This window comes from Manacus candei, unplaced genomic scaffold, assembly GCF_025592945.1.
Source record: "Manacus candei isolate 608988 ecotype Guabito, Panama unplaced genomic scaffold, ASM2559294v1 h1tg000063l, whole genome shotgun sequence".
Classification (NCBI taxonomy): Eukaryota; Metazoa; Chordata; class Aves; order Passeriformes; family Pipridae; genus Manacus; species Manacus candei.
The window spans coordinates 2,935,069-2,955,131 of NW_026138111.1; the positions used below are offsets into that span (position 1 = coordinate 2,935,069).

General features: G+C 37.0%; 1 protein-coding gene across 1 annotated transcript in view; it reads right to left on the bottom strand.

The window, feature by feature from the left end:
- The window catches only part of COG5 (component of oligomeric golgi complex 5), a 182,459-nt gene that overhangs the window by 32,610 nt on the left and 129,786 nt on the right, over positions 1-20,063 (bottom strand). The window contains exons 11-14 of the mRNA XM_051805124.1: positions 15,503-15,584; positions 12,949-13,153; positions 12,085-12,246; positions 10,210-10,309 (exon numbers count right to left, since the gene is read on the bottom strand). Coding sequence (XP_051661084.1) covers positions 10,210-10,309; positions 12,085-12,246; positions 12,949-13,153; positions 15,503-15,584 — 549 coding nt within the window. The remainder of the gene's footprint in view (positions 1-10,209; positions 10,310-12,084; positions 12,247-12,948; positions 13,154-15,502; positions 15,585-20,063) is intronic.

A 20,063-nucleotide genomic window follows, 5' to 3' on the forward strand; every position in this document is an offset into this window, starting at 1 on the left:
ATGGAGAACTTGTTTAGTCCAGCCCCCTCTGCTTTTTCCTAGTCAAACACTAAGGATAGACCAAAAAGTTCATAAAAATATTCCTATCTCCATGAATACTCAGAGAAAACTAAGAACTGATCCTTCTCATCCAAGTGTTTTCTCATTGGAATATTTTTAACTTTTAAATCCCATCCTCCTTTGCATTTCTACTTTTCTTAATAATTTCACTGATTAAGCCAAGATGTTCCAATATAGTCCCTGGATAAGTTATAATACACTTAGCCTTTTAGATTCTGCACAAAAATATGCCTTCATATTGCTTATTGTCTCCGTAACTCCCTGAAAACAGATTATTTAAATCTTCGTTGCCCTGATCAAGCATGACAGACACTTTCTCTTCTACAAATGACATTATGAAAATTCCTTGTAAAGATTCTGTCTCTTTCTCAGCTCAATGTTTTAAGCTGAACTAATTGTTGTTTTTGTATTCCACCTGGCATTCTAGTCTTTCTTTCTTCATTCTCTTCACTGCAACAAATGTTTACAAACCACAGAGGAGAAGCATTAATAAAGTAGAGATTATTTTTAAGCAGTAATAATATAAACCAAGATTAGAGCACATTTAATTGCAATCTCAGGAAGAGAGATGGTGAAAGATCTGTGAAGCCAAGGCATGGTAGCATTACACTTTCAAAACTACATCATCAAAAACAAACAGCAGACTTTTTTCTATTGACTATCATATATCAGATGCATCATAAGAAAGAAGTAATGAGAAAAAATCAAAACTCATCTGCTACAAATAGTTATGATGACGGGATAGATGTGCAGAAAGTTGAAATCTATTTTAAACCTCAGTAATTACAAACTAGTTTTTAAAAACACTCCAAGGATCAGCTTTTTTTCAGAAAATTTGAAAGACAAAAATAAATTTTCTAGAGTGGTGTGAAAAGAATATGCTCTGTTCTCTCAGTCTGCCTCTTTAAACTCAAAATAATCTACTCCTACCCTAAATGGTTAGCTAGTGGACTAGGTATATTTCACAAAGAGATATCAATTCTGAGTATCCACCAAAAGTGGAAAATTGAAAAAATCACCACGAGTAACTGCAAAAAATCAAGCCACTCGAGCAGCATTAAAGAATACAACATTAGCTGAGGATGTAAGTAAAGTAGAATTTGGAATCTTGCACCTGCAAATCACAAATTCAAATATAAACTGGACTGAAGGATGATGAGAGATAAATTATTTGTCTCAGTCTCAGTCCTGGTGGAAAGTGGGTATTTATTAAAACCTTCGTAATGTGTATCACTGACTGACAATCTTATTTGCAGCCTCAGGAAGGAGACCTGTGATTGCAAAGGTCTGAGAGAAGATAAACTAATCTTTTAAAATGATTCCTACAGAGAAGAGAAAGAGCACAACAGCAGGGCAATGCACTGAGCTACACAAGTTTTGCGGGCAATACTAAAAATAATTTAAGAACAACTGCAGCAGAGCTGACTTTCCATTGTATATATTTTGATGCTAATCTTATGTAATACATTTGGTGCTGATCAGCATTACAAAGATCAGTGCTCTAAAAATATCTGAACATGACAGATAGATAGATATTCTCCATCCGATACATTCACTAAAAATAGAATATTAAATTACAGAAGGGGTTGGTTTCACTGGCATCCAAAAAGGTGTCATCAGAGTTGGCTCAAAGAAATACCTGGCTACTTGAAGAAAGTGTTGAACTCCAAAAAGAGTTAATATCCAAAAGTTTTCTTGCATCCATCCAGCAGTATGTGCAGTTGCCAATTAGCCACAATGTACTTGTGATGGTTTCACTGTAGGCCTTCCTGGAGACCAGCTTGTAACCAGGAAGGAACTAGGAAGGTGATCACGGAAGTATTCCATGCTATTCCTTTATGTAACTTGAGGTATAAATAAAGCCAGCAGGAGGGACCTCGCTCTCTCCCTTTCCGGCGAGGTTCGAGAACGGTGGGTCCCTGTCTCGGTCTGGCTTATCTGGAGCTGAGGCCTGCAGTGACTGCTGTTATCTGCCACGCGTGAGGGGAGAGCGCTGGGCCGTGTCCAGCCATCCTGCTTGTTCAAAGGGAAGTGGTGAGATTTTGCGAATTTACCTTCAGTTGGCTGGTTGACTTGTTTGGTCTTTGTCCCTTTTTGTCCTTTTCCCTTCTCCCTCCCCCTCTTCCCTTTTGGGGAGCTGTTTGGGATTTCTGGAGTTGTGGTGTATAGTATTCTCATTGTATATATCTGTCTCATATGTAAAATATATATTTTTTGCTATAGTTTTGGCTGCTTAAGTCATTTTTTTTTCTTCCTTCTCTGGGAAGCAGGTCCTTGTTGTCGAGTTTCGGGGACTCAGTGGGAAGCCAGCTCGAAACTTGTACAGTACTCTTTTCAAGGACTAAACTCTGGTAGAAACACCAAATGCTGTTTGAAGATAACTCAGGTACAGCTGATAATACATACAGAGGGAAAAACATGTTTAGGAAAGCATGTATTTTGTAGCTCTGTAAATCCAAGAAAATATTAAGACCAAAAGCAGTGTTACTACAGAAGAAATCAGCATCTCCTAACTTTTGCCTTAGAGATTTATTCACAGCAGAAGGAAAAAAGTATGAATTCCAGATGCAAGAAAAAAAATTACCCCAATCTGTCAACATTTTAAGCTTCCTCTTGAACAGATTTTGCATGTCGCTCTTGTTCAGTCTCATTCACATATTGGCTACACCCATAGCAGTAAATCAGACGGTGCCAGGAAAAGTCCCTGGATCTGGCACGTGACCGTCTGTACCGCTAAGCTGTCAGGACAGTCACTAGCAGGTTCTTGGCCTGGGCCAACAACTATTTTCCCTAATCTCCAGCCACGGCTCAAGAGAGGCAATATTGGAGAGACTGTTGCCAAAAGGGCTCTGGGGGCCACAGTGCTTTGGGGAAGGGGAGCCCTCCCCAGCTGTGAGGCACTGCCTGGCCCCTCTGGCCGCAGGGGTGTTCCCAGACCCTCTTGCTCTCTGGTACAGACAACACTGTTATCTCCCATCTCAGAGAGATATTCACAGCTGGGATGGCAAGTTAAGTCCTGAGTGTCAGTCATAAACCTTTACTGACCTTGTCCTCTGAACTGAGAAGCAGACATTAACATAAACACCAGGGTGACCATGTGGAGCGATTCAATGCACAGCCTTTCTGCTGCAAAAACAAACACGTTTTGCTGATCCTTGAAGTGAGGCCAACACTAATCAGAACAAGCCTCAATGATACTAATTTGCCTTCAAACAGATGAGATCAAGCTCATTTACTTACTTACATTTACTGCTCTGAGGACAGTTATATGTTTTTCTTTCCACAGCCATACCCTCTTTGAAAAACAAACCCAGACCATTTGGGGACAAGCAGTGAGTGATTGGGATATATATGTATATAGTGTTTGACCCTGAAGAAGGAGCTGACACAGCAATGAACAGTTACATTTTTCTACTTCTTATTCTCTTTTTGGTATTTACTTTCTTAAATACTAATGCACTAAAAACATCTGTCATCAAGTACATGCTACTCATCATTATGACAATAATACTTTTCAATAACATGGTCCCAGTTACAGCATTTAGTACCAGTTAATTGAAAAGTAAATCTCAGTAAACCTTTAGAAGTTTAGAAATAATGTATATTAGTTCTAATAATAGAATTTTTATGTTATCGTCACTACATTTAAACATTAATCCAGTTAAATATTCAGAGTTGTTTTACACCTGAAATCCAGTTTCATCATTGCATTCAAAAACAGGATCAGGCTAAATCAAAGCTTCCCAGTTACTTCCCAAAAAACTTTTTGTACTTGGCAGGGTACTCACATATTACTGCTGATATCACTGCTCTAGTGCTCTGCTACTGGTGCACACTCTAGAACCATGCATAACAATACATAATTCAATTATTTACTTAAGTAGATGTAAATAAATCTCAATATGCCACTGATATCCAGGGTAGTGAGAAAGAGGCTGCCTACTCTGTATCACAGATATTAGTCGATGCTGACTCTTCCCTCAAAACAATCCAGAATCTTAAAACCTTATTCACCCAAGAAAATCCACACAAATTTCTTTATGTCCCAAGTGTACAGTGATCCATTGTTTTTGGGATCAAAATAACAAGTTCTCTCTCATTTTGCTATTTGGCATGTCCAGCAGTAGAGGTTGTCAATATGTGGATCAATGTCCTGCCATGTGAGGATATGTGACAACCATTTGAACCTTGGTGCAGGGACTCTTAATTTTTGAGACAGTTACGTATTCTGCTTAATCTTTAATCTCAAAATTTGCTTCTATTACTGGGTCTTTAGTATTTTAACTTAAAAATATGTAAAATACACCAAGCATCATTTTCTGTTTTCTTAAGAAGGCCAGGGAAGAATTATTCAAAATGCCAGGAAGGACTGTGCTCTCTGCACAGTGCTTAAAAATTTCTGAGTGGCTTATGCTAGGCAAACCTGATAATCAGAAAATGCCACAACCATTGCACAGGCTAAAATGCTTATGAGAATCCAAGTGTCTATCACGACCTGTGGGCAAAAAATAGGTTAGTAGCTCTCCCAGAGCACTGCCCACAGCCTGTATTTCAGACCTCCATCTCAATTCATCAGCTTTTGTGAGATGTATGGCATCGGTTCAACCACATTTAGTTAAGAGAATAAAAAAATTATTCAAATTCTCTATTTCCTTCCTCCCTCATTACACCCACTCTCCATCTCTACCTTTTGAGGGCTTCCTCTTTATGACTGCTTACAAGTCTGACTGTAAGACTGTGGTAAAGATCTCCATTATATCATCTGCCTGCAGCCTCTTGTCTGTTGGAAAGATCCCTTTTTTTAGACAAACATATTACTCCATAAAATACAACATTCCATATTTAGGAAACTCTCCAATTATAGGCAATCACAGCTCCCACTGATTTTAGCCCTATCTACCCTAACCTTAGGATAAATCTGCCTAGTATAACATGGCCATGCAGCTTCTTGCTTTGTCCGTACTTCATTCAGATGTGAACTTTCCCTGCTTGTGCTCCAGGCTGAATGAGAGTGTTGTTGCAAGGTGCCACGGCTGAGCTGGTCACTCCAGACTGCAGTGGAGCTAAAATGTGCTCTGCCATCTGGGAACACAGTGGAGTGAGTTTGTGTCTGCCTAAATCACATAAGCATATCATTACATATCCACATACAAAAATGTTTTTAGAGATAGTTGGATCCACCAGAATTTGCCAGCACAATCACCCTTCCCTGTTCTGAAAAGCAAGCGGGCAATCTGATTTTTACAATCCCACTTCTGCAAATGACTCTTTGCTTGTTTATTGGCTAAAATATAACAGGTCACGTTGTTTCTGATGACTTCTCTAGTGATGCCCTGTGGTGGGAGGAGGCAGCAAGACACAGCCTCCATCAGACAAGACAGGAAGGATTGTTATGGGACTCTGATCACAATTAATAAAGATAGTCTGATTGCAACTCTAGGGAGGAAACTAGTAGAGGTCTCCAGGTTCAAAAAGTAGGAGAATCACACCTTCTCTAAACAACTGCATTTCCATGTTCACAGCACAACACATTTCATCTCTGTGCACTTGGTGGGTGTGTTAGTGTATTTCGATCCACCCACATGACAAGCTGAACAAAACCAGCACAAAAGTAAGAGAACATACAGTACTTACATTTAGATAACTAAAATCATCACTCTAAAACCAGAAAGAATGCAACAAAACCCCCAACAATAAATATTGTTTGAAATAGTCCTGTGCTGGGAAGGGAATAGACTAGAGGACCAAATAAGGCTCTTCTATCTTCAGTCTCTAGGACAATGGATCTTGCAATTTATTTTTCTGTTTGTTGGAAAAATCACATATCTTGTAAACTTTCAGAGCTTTTACCCTTCAGTGTTTCATGACTTCTCTCAATGAGACATCCAGTTCAAGTATCAATAAAAGAAATAGCTATCAGCAGCAAACCAAAACACAGTGATTGCAAAGTTGCAACAAAGAGATTTTTAATTATAACAGAAACCAAGTACATTTAAAATTCAGCTCAGTAAATGACAAAATTACAGGTAATCAACCGCAGAAACACAGTTGTGTTTTAATTCCAATCAACAGGTGACTCTCTTTCTCATTTTTTAAATAAATAAATGAGAAAAATTTGATTTAAAGAAGTACGTGAACGAAATCAAACATGAATTCAAAAGATTTCTGCAATCAACCAGGCACCCTTTCCAAAAATGAACAGATAAATCTGTTCACTTATTATGGATGATTACTGCAGAGCATTACACTAGAGCAGTGGTCTTCAAAGTGGACCACCTGTACCACAGGAGTCAAGCAAGAAAATCCAGAGGGATGCTGCATGAAAACATCAGAACTTCAACAGTATATCTATAAAAGTTATAAATAAATAAATATATACATAATGAGGGTGCATGATCAAAAAGTTTATACTGATAGGGATGCATAATCAAAAAAGTTCAGAGACCACCGCCCTAGAGAATCCTGCCACAAAATTACTGCTGCATTGCCAGAGGCATCTAATGACGGATGTTGGTAAGATATAAGCTCTGTTTTGCACTTCTCAACTATCAGTTATACAAATGGGTAAAAATGTCTCTAGGAAGCAGGTTTTTGAGCTCCTATCTTTTGTTAAGAAACATGGATTCTCATAAAATCCCCAAATTACTCAACTTTTTCTTTGTTTTCAGGAAATGCAACTTACTGGTTTCTCATAAATCTTTTCCCTCCACTGTATTTCTTGTAGCCAATTGATGAAAGAGCTAATTTTCCTTATGTGGTCAGTTAAACAAGATCACAACATTTGCATGTGTCAATGAAGACAGGTGGATGGCCCCTCTGGAAGACTCTTAAATAAAGGAGAAAAGTTAGTGTTCTTTTTATCTGGGCTACCTCACTTGCAAGAACAGTGGCCAGTGAACAAAGTCTGGCTCAGTAAGCAGCCGTTATGTTAAAGTTTAAGCAATGGATTACAAGAAGAGGAAAAACGCAAAACATGATGATCAGACTTGTTAATCTCTTTTCCAATCTGGAATGAGAAGGATGTAGAAATGGTGACTAAACAGAAATCTCGTGGAGTCTGTAATCATTATGAAGATGTCTGGGCTACCTCATTTCAGGAAAATATGAGTAAGAAGAGACAAAATTATAATGGAACAGAGAAAATATAACAAGCACCCTTCCTCAGCATCACCTAACAAAACACAGGATAGGTGGTAAAGATGAAAGCTATTACTCTTAAATTAACAAATATTTTTCTGAATTTAGTGCAATGTATAATTACCCTTTCAAACTCTGTACAGTAAGAACATCTGCAATTACACTGAGCAAAATTAGGACAATAATTCTGAATGCTGCATGGCATACACCAACCATATCAAGCATCAGCAAGGGGTTAGTGAAGATTCACCCAAAAGCACAATGTATCTACCTACTGCTGCCAGAGGGTTACTTATATCTGCTCTGAAAGCTTTTGAACTGGTTAATATAATAACAGGTCTCAGGCACAGCAAGAGCGAGTTCTTGGTGTGAAGAAAGATGAAAACCAAAAGCCAGCAGCATACAAAGCCACAAGTAACACAAATGGATTTACAAGAAGATTGGATTTACAAGAAGAGGCCATTTTTTCTTACTCATTTTTGCCTTAGTACTAGAGGTACAGACTGCTAGAGGCTGCTTTTGCTCAAAGGTAAAATCTTTGAATCTTAAGTAACATTTTTCTTGGTTTTTATCCTATCTAAAGATATCTGGAGATGAAATCTAAGGGAATTGCAATTCCTTCTTTTCAGAAACTGAATAAATAAAAAACCTGATATCAGAATGTTTCAATATTTTTAGGACTGCACATTTCAGTTTTTTACCATTCAAATCTACCTGCAATATTACAACAACATCAAAAAAAAATTTCTAATTACTTTTAAAAGCCCCGCCCCCATCTTCCTTCACTGAGAATTCTGAGATGCTTTTGTTTACTTTTAATTTGGAAGAGAACTCAAATCCAAATTCCTCCAGGAAATTAAATTTCCATCTTTAGCACTGCTCTACTACAGCTATCAGACACGAAGCATCTGGGCGGATATGTTACATGGTCACCCTTCTCAGCTTTAGAAAGCTATCGTTGGAGGCTGGATTGAAAGATTGAATTAAGATTGCATTCTTGGCTACACCACTAAAACATAATGAAACAGTGCTGTCTGACATAGCTCCTGTTCTACACATGGTGCACATTTCAAGCTCAATCTGTCTGCCCAAAAATAGGTACCAAAAAAAAAAGGCTAAGATGTTCTAGATTACATCCACAGGGCTGGCAAGCACGGTGCAGGACAAGTGGGAGAGCCGTAACCTGCTGGAGAGGCAGCTGGAGGCTAGGAATGATATTCCAGCACTTCAGAGATGGCACTCACACCTATGCCTTGGCAACTGTGTTGAGCACTTTTGATTTCTAATTTTGTAATGTGTATCAGCAAGTAAAGAAAAGAGTTTAAAAATAAAAAGTTACCGTGTAATACATTTTTGATATTGTTTTACAGTTTGTAGGTATGTGCTTGAAGGACATACATGTTCATCCTGCTAGTCTGACTAGTTCCATCATTTAGCTTTTCGAAGTTTCAGGTTTGCATTTTCAGTTGTTGAATTCAAGAAGTTTAAGTGCTCAGACTCCTTCTTTACTCCCACGTTCCCTTACTTTAAGGTCAGCTAATATAAAGCCACAAATCATATAGTTATTAGCTTATTTCTATGTATCTTTTTTCCAGGATTTCTTAAGAATTTGCCAGCTGTCTGATCACAAAACAAGCCACTGGCCAGATTCAAGCTCTAACACAGATGATGAGCACAACAGACCCTTGTCCTTCCACAGTTACAGCTGATATGTCTTTTTTTTTTCCAGTTGAACGCCACTATTTGACACTACCCTCCATGATATACAGACACAAATGTAATTTTTTTAACTTATGATGACTCTTGCAACCTACTAAAAATCCTCATTTCTGTCATAAGCAAATTTCACTCTGAAAATATGAAGCCATGATTTGGTGCCTTTAAAAGTAGAGCCAACTTAAGCATTATGCTTTAAGTAGCTAACAAAATACTGTAAACACGTATTTTTACTTTGAAATTTAAAATATTCTTTATGGCCTTCATGACTGCTTCACCTATGTACCTTTTCTATACACTAGTTTGCAAACTTCCAAGACAATTCATCCAACAGACAAGGTAAACAAGGATGTGTTATTGAATTTCAACTTTTTGAAAGCTATTCAGAGAGAGCAGGTGTGCAAAAGGTAAACAGAAATCATAATAATTTAATTGCTGCACTGTTTTGTAGCCAATTGGTACAGAAAATTGTTAGCAAGCATCTCTCCTTAAATAAACCAGATAGTAAATGAATGTTGTTGGAGTCTGAATCTGCTGTCAGAATTAATGTTGTTTATTAAGTGAAAATCTTGTTTACAAATACAAGTAGTTAGTCATTTCTTGTAGGTCTGCATATTGCAAAAATTAATTTCATCTCTTCATAAAAAAAGCATTAAAATTTCAGCAACAGACTTTCAGAGAAAATTGTTGATCTTAATTTTTTTTTTTAAATGATGACAACATTCACTGTACTTTTCACTGGCTTTTTTGGGCCTCTTAATCAAAGGATAAGGCTTTCCTTTATTCAGCTGAACACTAGATACCAGTGCATGGCAAACGACTGGAAACATTTGACAAATGTGAACAAATCAAAGGTCAGTTAAACATATAGCAAATAATAAATATATGGAAGAAAACACCCCAAAATTCTTGCAAATAGTGAAAAACTGTATTTGAATAATCCAGATTTTAATAACATAAAAATGATGTATCATATAACTGATGTAATATCAAATGTTGATTAATAAAAAAACCTGGATTTAATTGTGTATTTTACTTAATGACAGTTACAGTTTTGATTTTTTAAAATTAACACGGCAAATTCAAATTGGAGTTATACCAACAAATTTTACTTCTAACAATAGACTGTGTTTATTTGAAGGCAGAATTTAACTGAAAATGTTTTCAATTACAGTGGAAAGCCAACTGGAAGCTTTTGCCTATCTAAATTGCTTTATTGTTATGTTGTAAATCTACAAAAGCCAAAATGTTGTACATAAAAAACCCAGCAGTTTTTAGAAATTTAAAATTACTTACAAGCTGCTCAGACTTTACACTGTAAAGCTGAATGGTCTTTGCCACATTTTTTGCCACAGCTAAACTCAGGTCTGGATCAACAGCAGCCACATTTAGCTCACTGGAAGCAAAGATTACAAATCTTAATTAACAACTGAACAGTGCTGTATTTAAATGATAAAGAATTAACTCTGAATACGTAGTTACGTGGCACGTCAATTCAGAGAGAGTAACACATACAACCAAGTCTTTCCACGCACAGTAATTCAGTTTACAATTTAACAAGTCATTTGGGAATTTCACGTTCAGTGTTCCTATTCTAGTAAAAATGAGCAAAGTTTAGGAATGACACTTCAGTATGAAATCACTATTAGTAAGCCATTCAAAAATATTGACAGCAATTAACTACATTCAAGCTTTGGCAGCTGCCTTCAAACATTACAGGTGAATACACAGTCATTCAACTCCAGAATTACATGAGCTGTGCAGAAATACCCAGGGGACGCCTTAGCTTGACACAACTAATAAGCCGTGTTTTAGGCAATCCTGTAGAGTAACAGAGGTCCCAAAGGAATGAGAGGGAACAAATGAAGAAGGAAAAGACTTCTAAATCACTCCCATCATTTCTTGTTCAGGAACCTCCCCAGATCTCCATCGGCTGGGGCTGCATTCAGACCAGCACAAGAACTGCCATGTTGCTGGTGATGAGAGTACCCTCTCCCAAGAGCTGGAGACTCACTAGGCACCCTGACCTAGAATAACCTTCTCCGAGAACTCAATCTGCAGGGCCCCAAACATCATTAGCTAAAGGTCACTCTGGAAAACTCAGCTGGGATTTCATAATTTTCGTGTTGTTTTCCTTTCTTCTTTGCAAGGAGCAAAATAACATCAATCACCACAACAGAAACGTTCTGAGCATCTGCAACTCCCAGCCACAAGTACAGTGTCAGTATTTAATATTTTATGTACACAGACACATACTGTGAACAACGCCCATCATTTTCAGAATTATTAAACATAGTAGTCCTTACCAAAACCTTATGAGGGAAAATGCACCACTGGCAATTTATGTATCTCATTCTACAAATTCTACCTAGTCATCTCTACCTATTATCTTGCTGTTTTACTCTAACAGAATACTTACATGAGGTATTATCACTTCCAATCAAGTAACTATTATCTTCTCTTTGACACAGTCAGAATAATTAAGATATCAGACATTTACAATATCTGTATTTACAATATCCTGATCTTTTATAAGCTTACAAATTAAAACCTAAATTAAAATTTCATTTATTCCAGAAAAACAAAATACAGAAAATAAATAATAAAATGTAGTATTTTTTATAAATAATAATGAAGAGGGGTGGCCTCATTGCTCTCTACAGCTTCCTAAGCAGGGGAAGTGGAGAGGGAAGTGCTGAGCACTTCTCCCTGGGATCCAGTATGAGGAGGTGTGGGAATGGTTCAAAGCTGCACCAGAGAGGTTCAGACTCGACATTAGGAAGCATTTCTTTAACATGAGGGTAGTCAAACATTGAAACAGGCTTCCTAGAGAGGAGGTCAATGCCTCAAGACTGTCAGTGTTTAAGAGGCATTTGGACAACGCCCTTAACAACATGCTTTAGCTTTTGGTCAGCCCTGAAGTGTTCAGGAAGGTGGACTGGATTATCATTGTAGGTCCTTTCCAGCTGAACTATTCTATGCCATGCAATGCTATTCTAGACTAACCTAGCCTCTCCTTAATCCTACTTAATTTTTACACTAACCTGTTTTATAATTACAGAGTAATCAACCTTTTACTGCTAAGGAAGTCTCATCTCTAAAATGGTAACTTATGAAAAACTACTGATGCTTGTTGAGTATTACATTTTGCAATGCCTTGCATGTGCATACCTGGCTATAGTTTTAATGATGCTGTCAAGCTCATCAGAAGAGGGAGGATTCCGACCTCCAGGAGGGAAGACAAGATTGATGGGGTCAAAGAGTCGAGACAAGGATTTTGACAAATAAGCAGCTTCATATTGTTGCAGTGAATCTTTCAAGGCCTTTTCTGGACTTTGGGTACAAGAAAAAATTACTACATTTTAAATTAAAATACACAATAGCATTAAATCTTTCCAGACCATACAAACCTTGCAATACTGAACCTGTTTTTACTTCTGCTCTTTAAACATATACACTTGAAAAACATTCTTATAAGTCTCCCACTGACTGCTCAAGAATGTATTTAAGCCAATAAAATTCTCATATTAAATATTCATTTTTTTCTTACATAAGCCTAGAAGTCCTAGACTTGATGAACCTGTTTCAGTTTGATCTTTCTGATATCTACCACTTAGATCACATTTATTCTATGATGTATAAACTAAAAACTGTGAATCATAACAAGTGAGCATTTGTCACACTCAAATGATTGCAGTGTCATTAGCAGAAAGCTACTGCTGTAATCGCAATGCATACAAAACTGAATTTTCAGCATTCTGCTATTTTTTTCACCCAAAGAGACAAAAAGATAGAGTCTGTTCAAAAGTCAGAGACTTTGTGAAAGACAAGACAACCCAACACTGTTAATTACATAGCCAAATGAAAATCCTACAGCTCTAGAATAGCATTAAAGCAATAATGTAAGAGGGGGAAAAACCCTTAAAAATTTTCCCTCTCTGACAATTTGAGTAACAGTAAGTTTATAAAAATATTCTGTTTTCTTACAAGGTTCAAAGATTTATGTTTTATAGCCTTAAAGTTCATAATACATACTCATAATCTTCATTTTTTTGTATGAATATGTCCTGTGCATCTTCTTCCATCTGCTGTAGCTCAGCAAAAAGATCAGTAGTTCCACTCGTATTAAAATTCCTCTGAATATTTTGACTGTATTGTTGGAGGCGCTTCCACAAGTCATTATAAAGCCTCAGTAATTTAGGGTATTCTCCTTCAAATGCTTGTTTCAAAAACATAGAGGCTGCAAAACAAAGCAATACACAGTGTGAAATTCAAACTAATTTTTTTGACTCATATAAGCAACCTCTATCCTTGCATTTATATCAATTAATGTTACACAGTGTTGTCTTAAGTTTAATATTAATAATTTAATAATTTAATATTAATTTCAAAGTGGCATGAGCTACCACATTAAATGCACTTGACAAACATGTGTATCTAAAGTAACAGCATAAAAGTCAGAACTGGAAGACTAGACATGAAAAACTTATTTGTACAATAAAGATGGTAATCATGGTTGTGAAAAGTTTGGTATCAAACTTAATTATCATCATTCATTTAAGGCCAAAGTGTGATTAGAACTCTCTAAATCTAGAGATTTTCTAATACTAGTTTGATGGAAGAAAAGTGTGGGGCTGTGCTACATTGAAGATATCCATTTAAAGCAGAAAAAATAAGTCCTATGAACCAAAGGCTTCAGAAATGTGATGAGGGTAGCATATGCTTTTGCACACAGTTCTTAAAACAAGGTACTTAACATGCAATTCCTAAACTTGTCAAAGAATGACAAAGCCAGAAGAAAAATCAGTATTATTTTCAGCTTGAAAGGCTTGCCACAAGTAACAGGAAATGAAACAAATGTACAACTGTTTTAGCAACTGTTAATCTTGACCTAACATCACTCATACTCTTTGGATTTCCCAATACATTAGGAGATTAACACTGTTCCATTCATTTGTAGGTTTTTCAGGTTCCAGACATCTGCCCCATTTCACCCAGCCTGTGCTTTCAACTCAAATATATTCTAATTTTGAATACTGGAGGATTCATATTATTATTATCAAGCACAGAGTTACTTTAGGTCATGAAGCTAAGTTTATAAAGACTGTCCAACCTCACAAAAGCAGATCACGATTTATCAGCAAACACTGTAAACTGCCATGAATTCCTATTTTTACACTATTTTTTCTCATATTATCTAAGCTTCCTCTGATCTATACAATCCAGAGTCTGACTGATGTCAGTTGATTCAATCACCAGGAATCTGCATGTTAAAAACGAACATTCTCATACAGATGCCTCATTTAAATAAAAAGTCTACTCACTCTAAACATTTTTTCCCCAAAACTCAGCTGTAGTAAAAAAAAAAGGTAAAGTAAAAAAAGTAAAAAAACAAGTAAAAAACATCATTCTCATTCAAAACCACCTCTAAATATCTACATAAAACCCATGTTTAAAAATAGCAAGTAATAAAATAGTTTTGGACAGATGTTAGACAAAGTACAGCTGACAAAATGTAAGAGTTCCCTCAGTTCTGTAATGTTGGTTGATCCCATTAATGATGTCACAATTTTATAATCTTAAAACTGAGTGCTGAAAACAGGTAGCACATGTTTGGTTTGAACACAGGAGTTTCTGGGTATGTACATTCTGCTGTTAAAGTAATGCATAAGGAAAACAGTAAAATTAATATGTTTTAACAGAGGATGAATAAATTTTCTTTTGGGATCATCTAGTTACTTAGCAACCAGTGAACATGAATCCACCAGTCAGTTCCTCAAAATTATGCTGCTGCTATAAAGTCTGGAAGGACCAAATTTTGAAGGGCCAATGCAATAGCTGAGATAAGAAAGATAAATGCACATCTTGTGCACTTTATGTGCAAAAGACTAATTTAATACACTGTATGCAAACGTGAAAGATACATTCATGAAAGCACCAAACTCACTCATGATCCAACTGCATGCTGCACTAGTATGTACTAGTAATAGAACTGTCTTATGTTTACATTATTTTTATTTAATATCCTTGTTTGTATCTGCTATCTGTACATATGTACAGAATATTGTGTATAGTCAGAACAGCAGCCATTTATTCAGACATGAAGTCTTATTCTTATTCATGTCTTATTGAGACATGAAGTCTTGAAGAAACTCAACTCCTACTTATAAAGGTATCCAAAAAAAGTCTAAAATCAGATTTTTACAACTAATCAGTGTATAACAAGAAAAGACTGTAAGAATTGCTCTTTAAAATCAAATTACTGTTTTGAATTTGGCCAACCTCTTTGCTTTAGGAACTATAATGTACCATTCCAACCATTTTTACCTCCACGTAAAAATACTTTTTTATTATTAGATAATAACTACCTAATGAAACAGTAAATACTTCTTTCTGAAAATTCAACCACAGTTTAGGAGGATCGTCCTGCCTGGTTACAAAATCAGGAAGTTTTTAATTCACAGACCTTGTTCTGAGGGAACCACTGCTATAGTTCTGATAGAGGAGATAATGAGCGAAGGACTTACTGAAAAGAGAGATTCAAAATAACTACAGAACACATTACACATCATTTATAGTGAATACTTACAGTCTGTTGCTGACTGAAACTGAGAGGAAAGTGTCTGAGTTACTGCAGTCCAAAATTTGTACAAAATATCAGACTGGCCATCCTGAGACAAAGAGACAAAAGAAATACAAGTTTCAAAACATATTCTTTTAAAAAAATCTTAAACAATGCAAATGCTTCCAGTCAAAGCTGCTCTTCATCATTGAGAATAAAAACAAAGTAAATGAAATCTGAGAAGTTTCTCTCAGACTTAGAGCTAGAAAAAGTACTGGAGGAAACAAAAACAAACACTTTGGTCTTGTATCCAACGGAATATTTTCCTCCACATCTGACAGAAATGTTCCCAGTTCTCTAGGGGTATGAGTGCAGCCCAAAGCAGCACACCTCAGGAGACGTGTTAGAAAATCTCTTTGCACTGCAATGACCTTCACATTCTGTGGGGGTTCTCATGCCAGCTACATCACAGCAATTATTTCCTGCCATTAAAACGTGCTGGCAAACTCCGACCAGGGATCAACACCACTGCATGTTGCTCTGCTGCACACAGAGTTCCTGTTTCTAAAAACATAAACCACATGAAAATACAGCAAACTTCACAGTTGACTCTTCACTGCCTTGTGCCAACAGGGCTTGCTGTCAGAAGTGGAAACACTGTTGCCAAAAGGACAGGGAGGTAATGGCTGTTTCCTTACTGCTCCCAACATCTGGCACTTACGGTCATGCACTGAAGTATGATTTTGCTTTCTGGTTTTTTTGTCCCTGTTTGCATGCTTGAAAAACTACAGGAGATGAGGATGGGTATACTGTCCTGCCCACTACTTGGAAGACTGCCCAGTGTTTTCATGGGAAGGGGAAACTTGCTCTGAACAGAATAGTTTTCTTCATTGCAAGGTACACATGTCATCCACCGACCCTACTGCATACATTAACCAGTTTGACAAAATCACTCTAGTAATGATAATCAGAAAAAAAAAAGAGGAATATCATGTCAATTCAAATTCTGCACTGCCCAGTACCACAAAATGGAGAAGATAATCTATTAAATATAAAAGTCCAACTACTCTAAATTCACAGAATGCTTCTTGAACTGTCAGGCTTGGCACTGTGACCACTTCCCTGGGGAGCCTGTTCCAGTACCCAGCCCCCCTCTAGGTGAAGAGACTTTTTCTAATATCCAGCCTAAACCTCCTCTAACACAGCTTTAGGCCATTCCCTTGGGTCCTGTCACTGGTCACCACAGAGAAGAGATCAGTGCCTGCCCCTCCTTTTCCCCTCATGAGGAAGATGTAACTGCAATGAGGTCTCTCTCCAGTCTCCTCCAGGCTGAACAGACCAAGTGCCCTCAGCCACTCTTCATATGGCTTCCCCTCAAGGCCCTTCACCATCTTCATTGACCTCCTTTGGACACTCTCTAATAGCTTAATATCTTTTTAATATTTCAGTGCCCAAAACTGCCACAATATTCAAGGTGAGGCCACACCAGTGCAGAGCAGAGCGGGACAATCCCCTCCCTCGACCAGTTGGTGATGCTTTGCCTGATGCCCCCCAGGACACAGCTGGCCATCCTGGCTGCCAGGGCACTGCTGACTCATATTCAACTTGCCACTTTGGGGTCCTGGTGGATGGCCCTGGGGAAAGCAGTGGCACTGCTTTCCAGCATCTCATTCTCCAGTCTGTATGGACATCCAGGGTTGTCCCATCCCTGTTGCAGAATCCAGCACTTTGCTGAACTTCATATGGTTGGTGATTGCCCATCCCTCTAATTTGTCAAGGTCCCTCTGCAGGGCCTCCCTGCCTTCGAGGGAGTCAACAGCTCCTCCCAGTTTTGTGTCGTCTGCAAACTTGCTTAGTAAAACTGAATTACCACTTAAGATGACAAAGGTCAAAAAATGCATTCTATTCACTTGCATTGACAGTAACATGCAAAGCAATGAAGGTGTTTAAAATTTCATCCATAAGCACGTACCACTGCATTCCTCTTGAAGATCTGCAAGTTCAAGCTCAAGTTGCAGTAAAAAAAAATTATCATCTTAAAGAATTAATATAAAACCTGGAAATCAGTCAAAAGAACACTGATACATTTAAAAGTAATAATAATAAAAAGTAGGATTATTATCACAAACTCTGTGATTACATGAGGAATTCATCCAATCCTACCCCTTATCTTTAAAGAAAAAGAAAAGAAAGATAAAGTTTATGGGTCATGGGTTAAGAATTGAGAGGGAATATCTTTTATGTTTTGGACTCATAAAATGTATGATAATTAACACTAAATGCTAAAGTACATTGGGATTATGGAAGCTCATTTTTGACTGCTTGAGGACAATAATGAATTCAGAAATTGAAGCAACTTATTTTATAGCTACGTTTGTATTTTCTGTAAAATTGTACTTGACTTTCATAAACGGGCAAAGTAAAATTATTATATCAGAAAATTATTCAGAAGGTTCTCCACACAGAATCTCTTTTTTTTGGGTAAATTTATTGCAATAGCATAAATGTGAAATTACTTCTTCATTTCACAGTTTCAAATTTAGAATGTGAATATTACTAAAAAGAAATAGCATTTTGCATTAGTTATAGATTAATTAGCTTTCATATTCTCTATCCCAACCTGGAAAAATGTTTGCCTATTCAGCATGGTAACTCAATTCAAATTCTAAATAATCAAATGGAGGCGGAAAAATATTTACAGCGCATTTTCAGACAACTTTTTTTTCATTACTGTAATCGCCATCTACATCTCTGTCACAGTCTCAGCAAAAAGCCCAATGATTAAAGGGCCCAGAAAAAAAACCAGGTATGTACCCTTCCACATTGACATTCCTGTCTGAGCTGTCCCATTCAACATGGTAACAAATAAGAGTAACATACATGTGATGACATTTAATGTTACAGTGAAAATATTTAACTTTTGTATATACCTCCCTCTCTCTATATATTATAAGTCAGACACACATACTTATGTTGTCATGCACGTATTTGCATAGGTAGCCACAGCCATACCACTTAAGCCTCTGCCCATTAGCTTGTGTCTTCTGACCCGGGCAAATGGTGTTCATTAACTGTATCAGAATTCTGTAGTGAAGAAGGACCTCATGTCTCAGCTAGACAACTGTATTATGTACGAGGAGAGAGAGACAGGAAAAGCTACATGGAAAATTCAAGTAACATTTCATACTGATTGACTACTCAGTCAAAAATGTTCAGGGGCAAAGATAATTAATGTCCCAGTTTTGAATCAACTAAAACTACTATCTACAGAGTCATTACTGGCTGCTTCTATAACCTATGATACAATATTTCACTTTGGCCAGTGCTGAGATGCAGTCTCTCTGGAGGTGAAATATAGCTGCTGATTAATAGCACCAAGAAGACCATGTAAGAGTTTGTGGCAGAAACCAGAGAATATTGTTGCCTACGCATACACCAGGGGGTATTTAAGTGGGTGGACTGTAGCTACCAGAATTGGAATACAGCAAGGCATTAGCATGAGATACTCCTGCGGGAGTAAGAAGTGCCATATGTAACCATGAGCATCCAGAAACAATTTATTTTTTGTTTAAATCTGTAATTTCTTTTTCTTACGCAATACTTCAATATATTACTTTTTAAACTACTTTTAAGTGTGTCTCACTGCTTATTTTTTAAATAACGTATTCTAATAGAGATTACATCGATGCCTGTAGTTGACAATGAAAATTATAATTTAACTATTTAAAATGTAAGGTGCAATACCATTGACAACAATCAATACTAGTAAATGACAAAAATATGGCAGCAAAGGGAGCGTTTTTCTCCAGTTCAGCAGAAAATTAAAGGAATGCCCCTTCTACTGGACAACTTCTTCAAGGACTTAACAAGATAAGCAGGATGAAGCTGGAAGAGAAACAGTCAGTATCACTTGCCTAAAATGTACACAGTCAACCTACCGGCTCATCTTAATGTCATGGAAAGTTTATAAGCCTTCCCCTATGCTTCATATAGCTTTGTGAGCAACACAGTATCAGAAAGTAACTGCTCTTTTGGGCCTTTCACTTTTAGAAAATGCCATCTAGCTAAAATTGCATTCTTGTCATCTTCCCATCTGCAGAGCGTTAACTAACGAATATGGTCCTCCTCTACACTTACACCAAATATCCTCACTGGTAGACAATGTATCAGAGCACTGAGTACATCCACATTAGTGATCCAACGTGTAATTAGGACTCTTACTGGTCCAAATCTGTCTTGTGTCTACACTATACTTGTCTTGCAGAGCACACTGAAGTGTGCTAGCAGACTAACTTCCACTATTCAAGGTATACTCAACCTCATAATCAGCTTAAAAAGAACAACTTCTGCAATTAAATAGCTTTTTGCAGCATATCATCATATTTTTGTAACAGAACCCACAAGGATGTACTAATATTTCTATCAATTAATATTCTGAGACTTTAAATCAGGAATTTTCCATTTCTCTTGCTTCTGAAAATGAAATAAAATTGAAAGATGTTAAATTACATACACCCCCTCCAAAATAAAAATGCTTGCTTTGAAATCTAGTCACAAGCAGATTAACATCTTGTGATACAATCCCTTG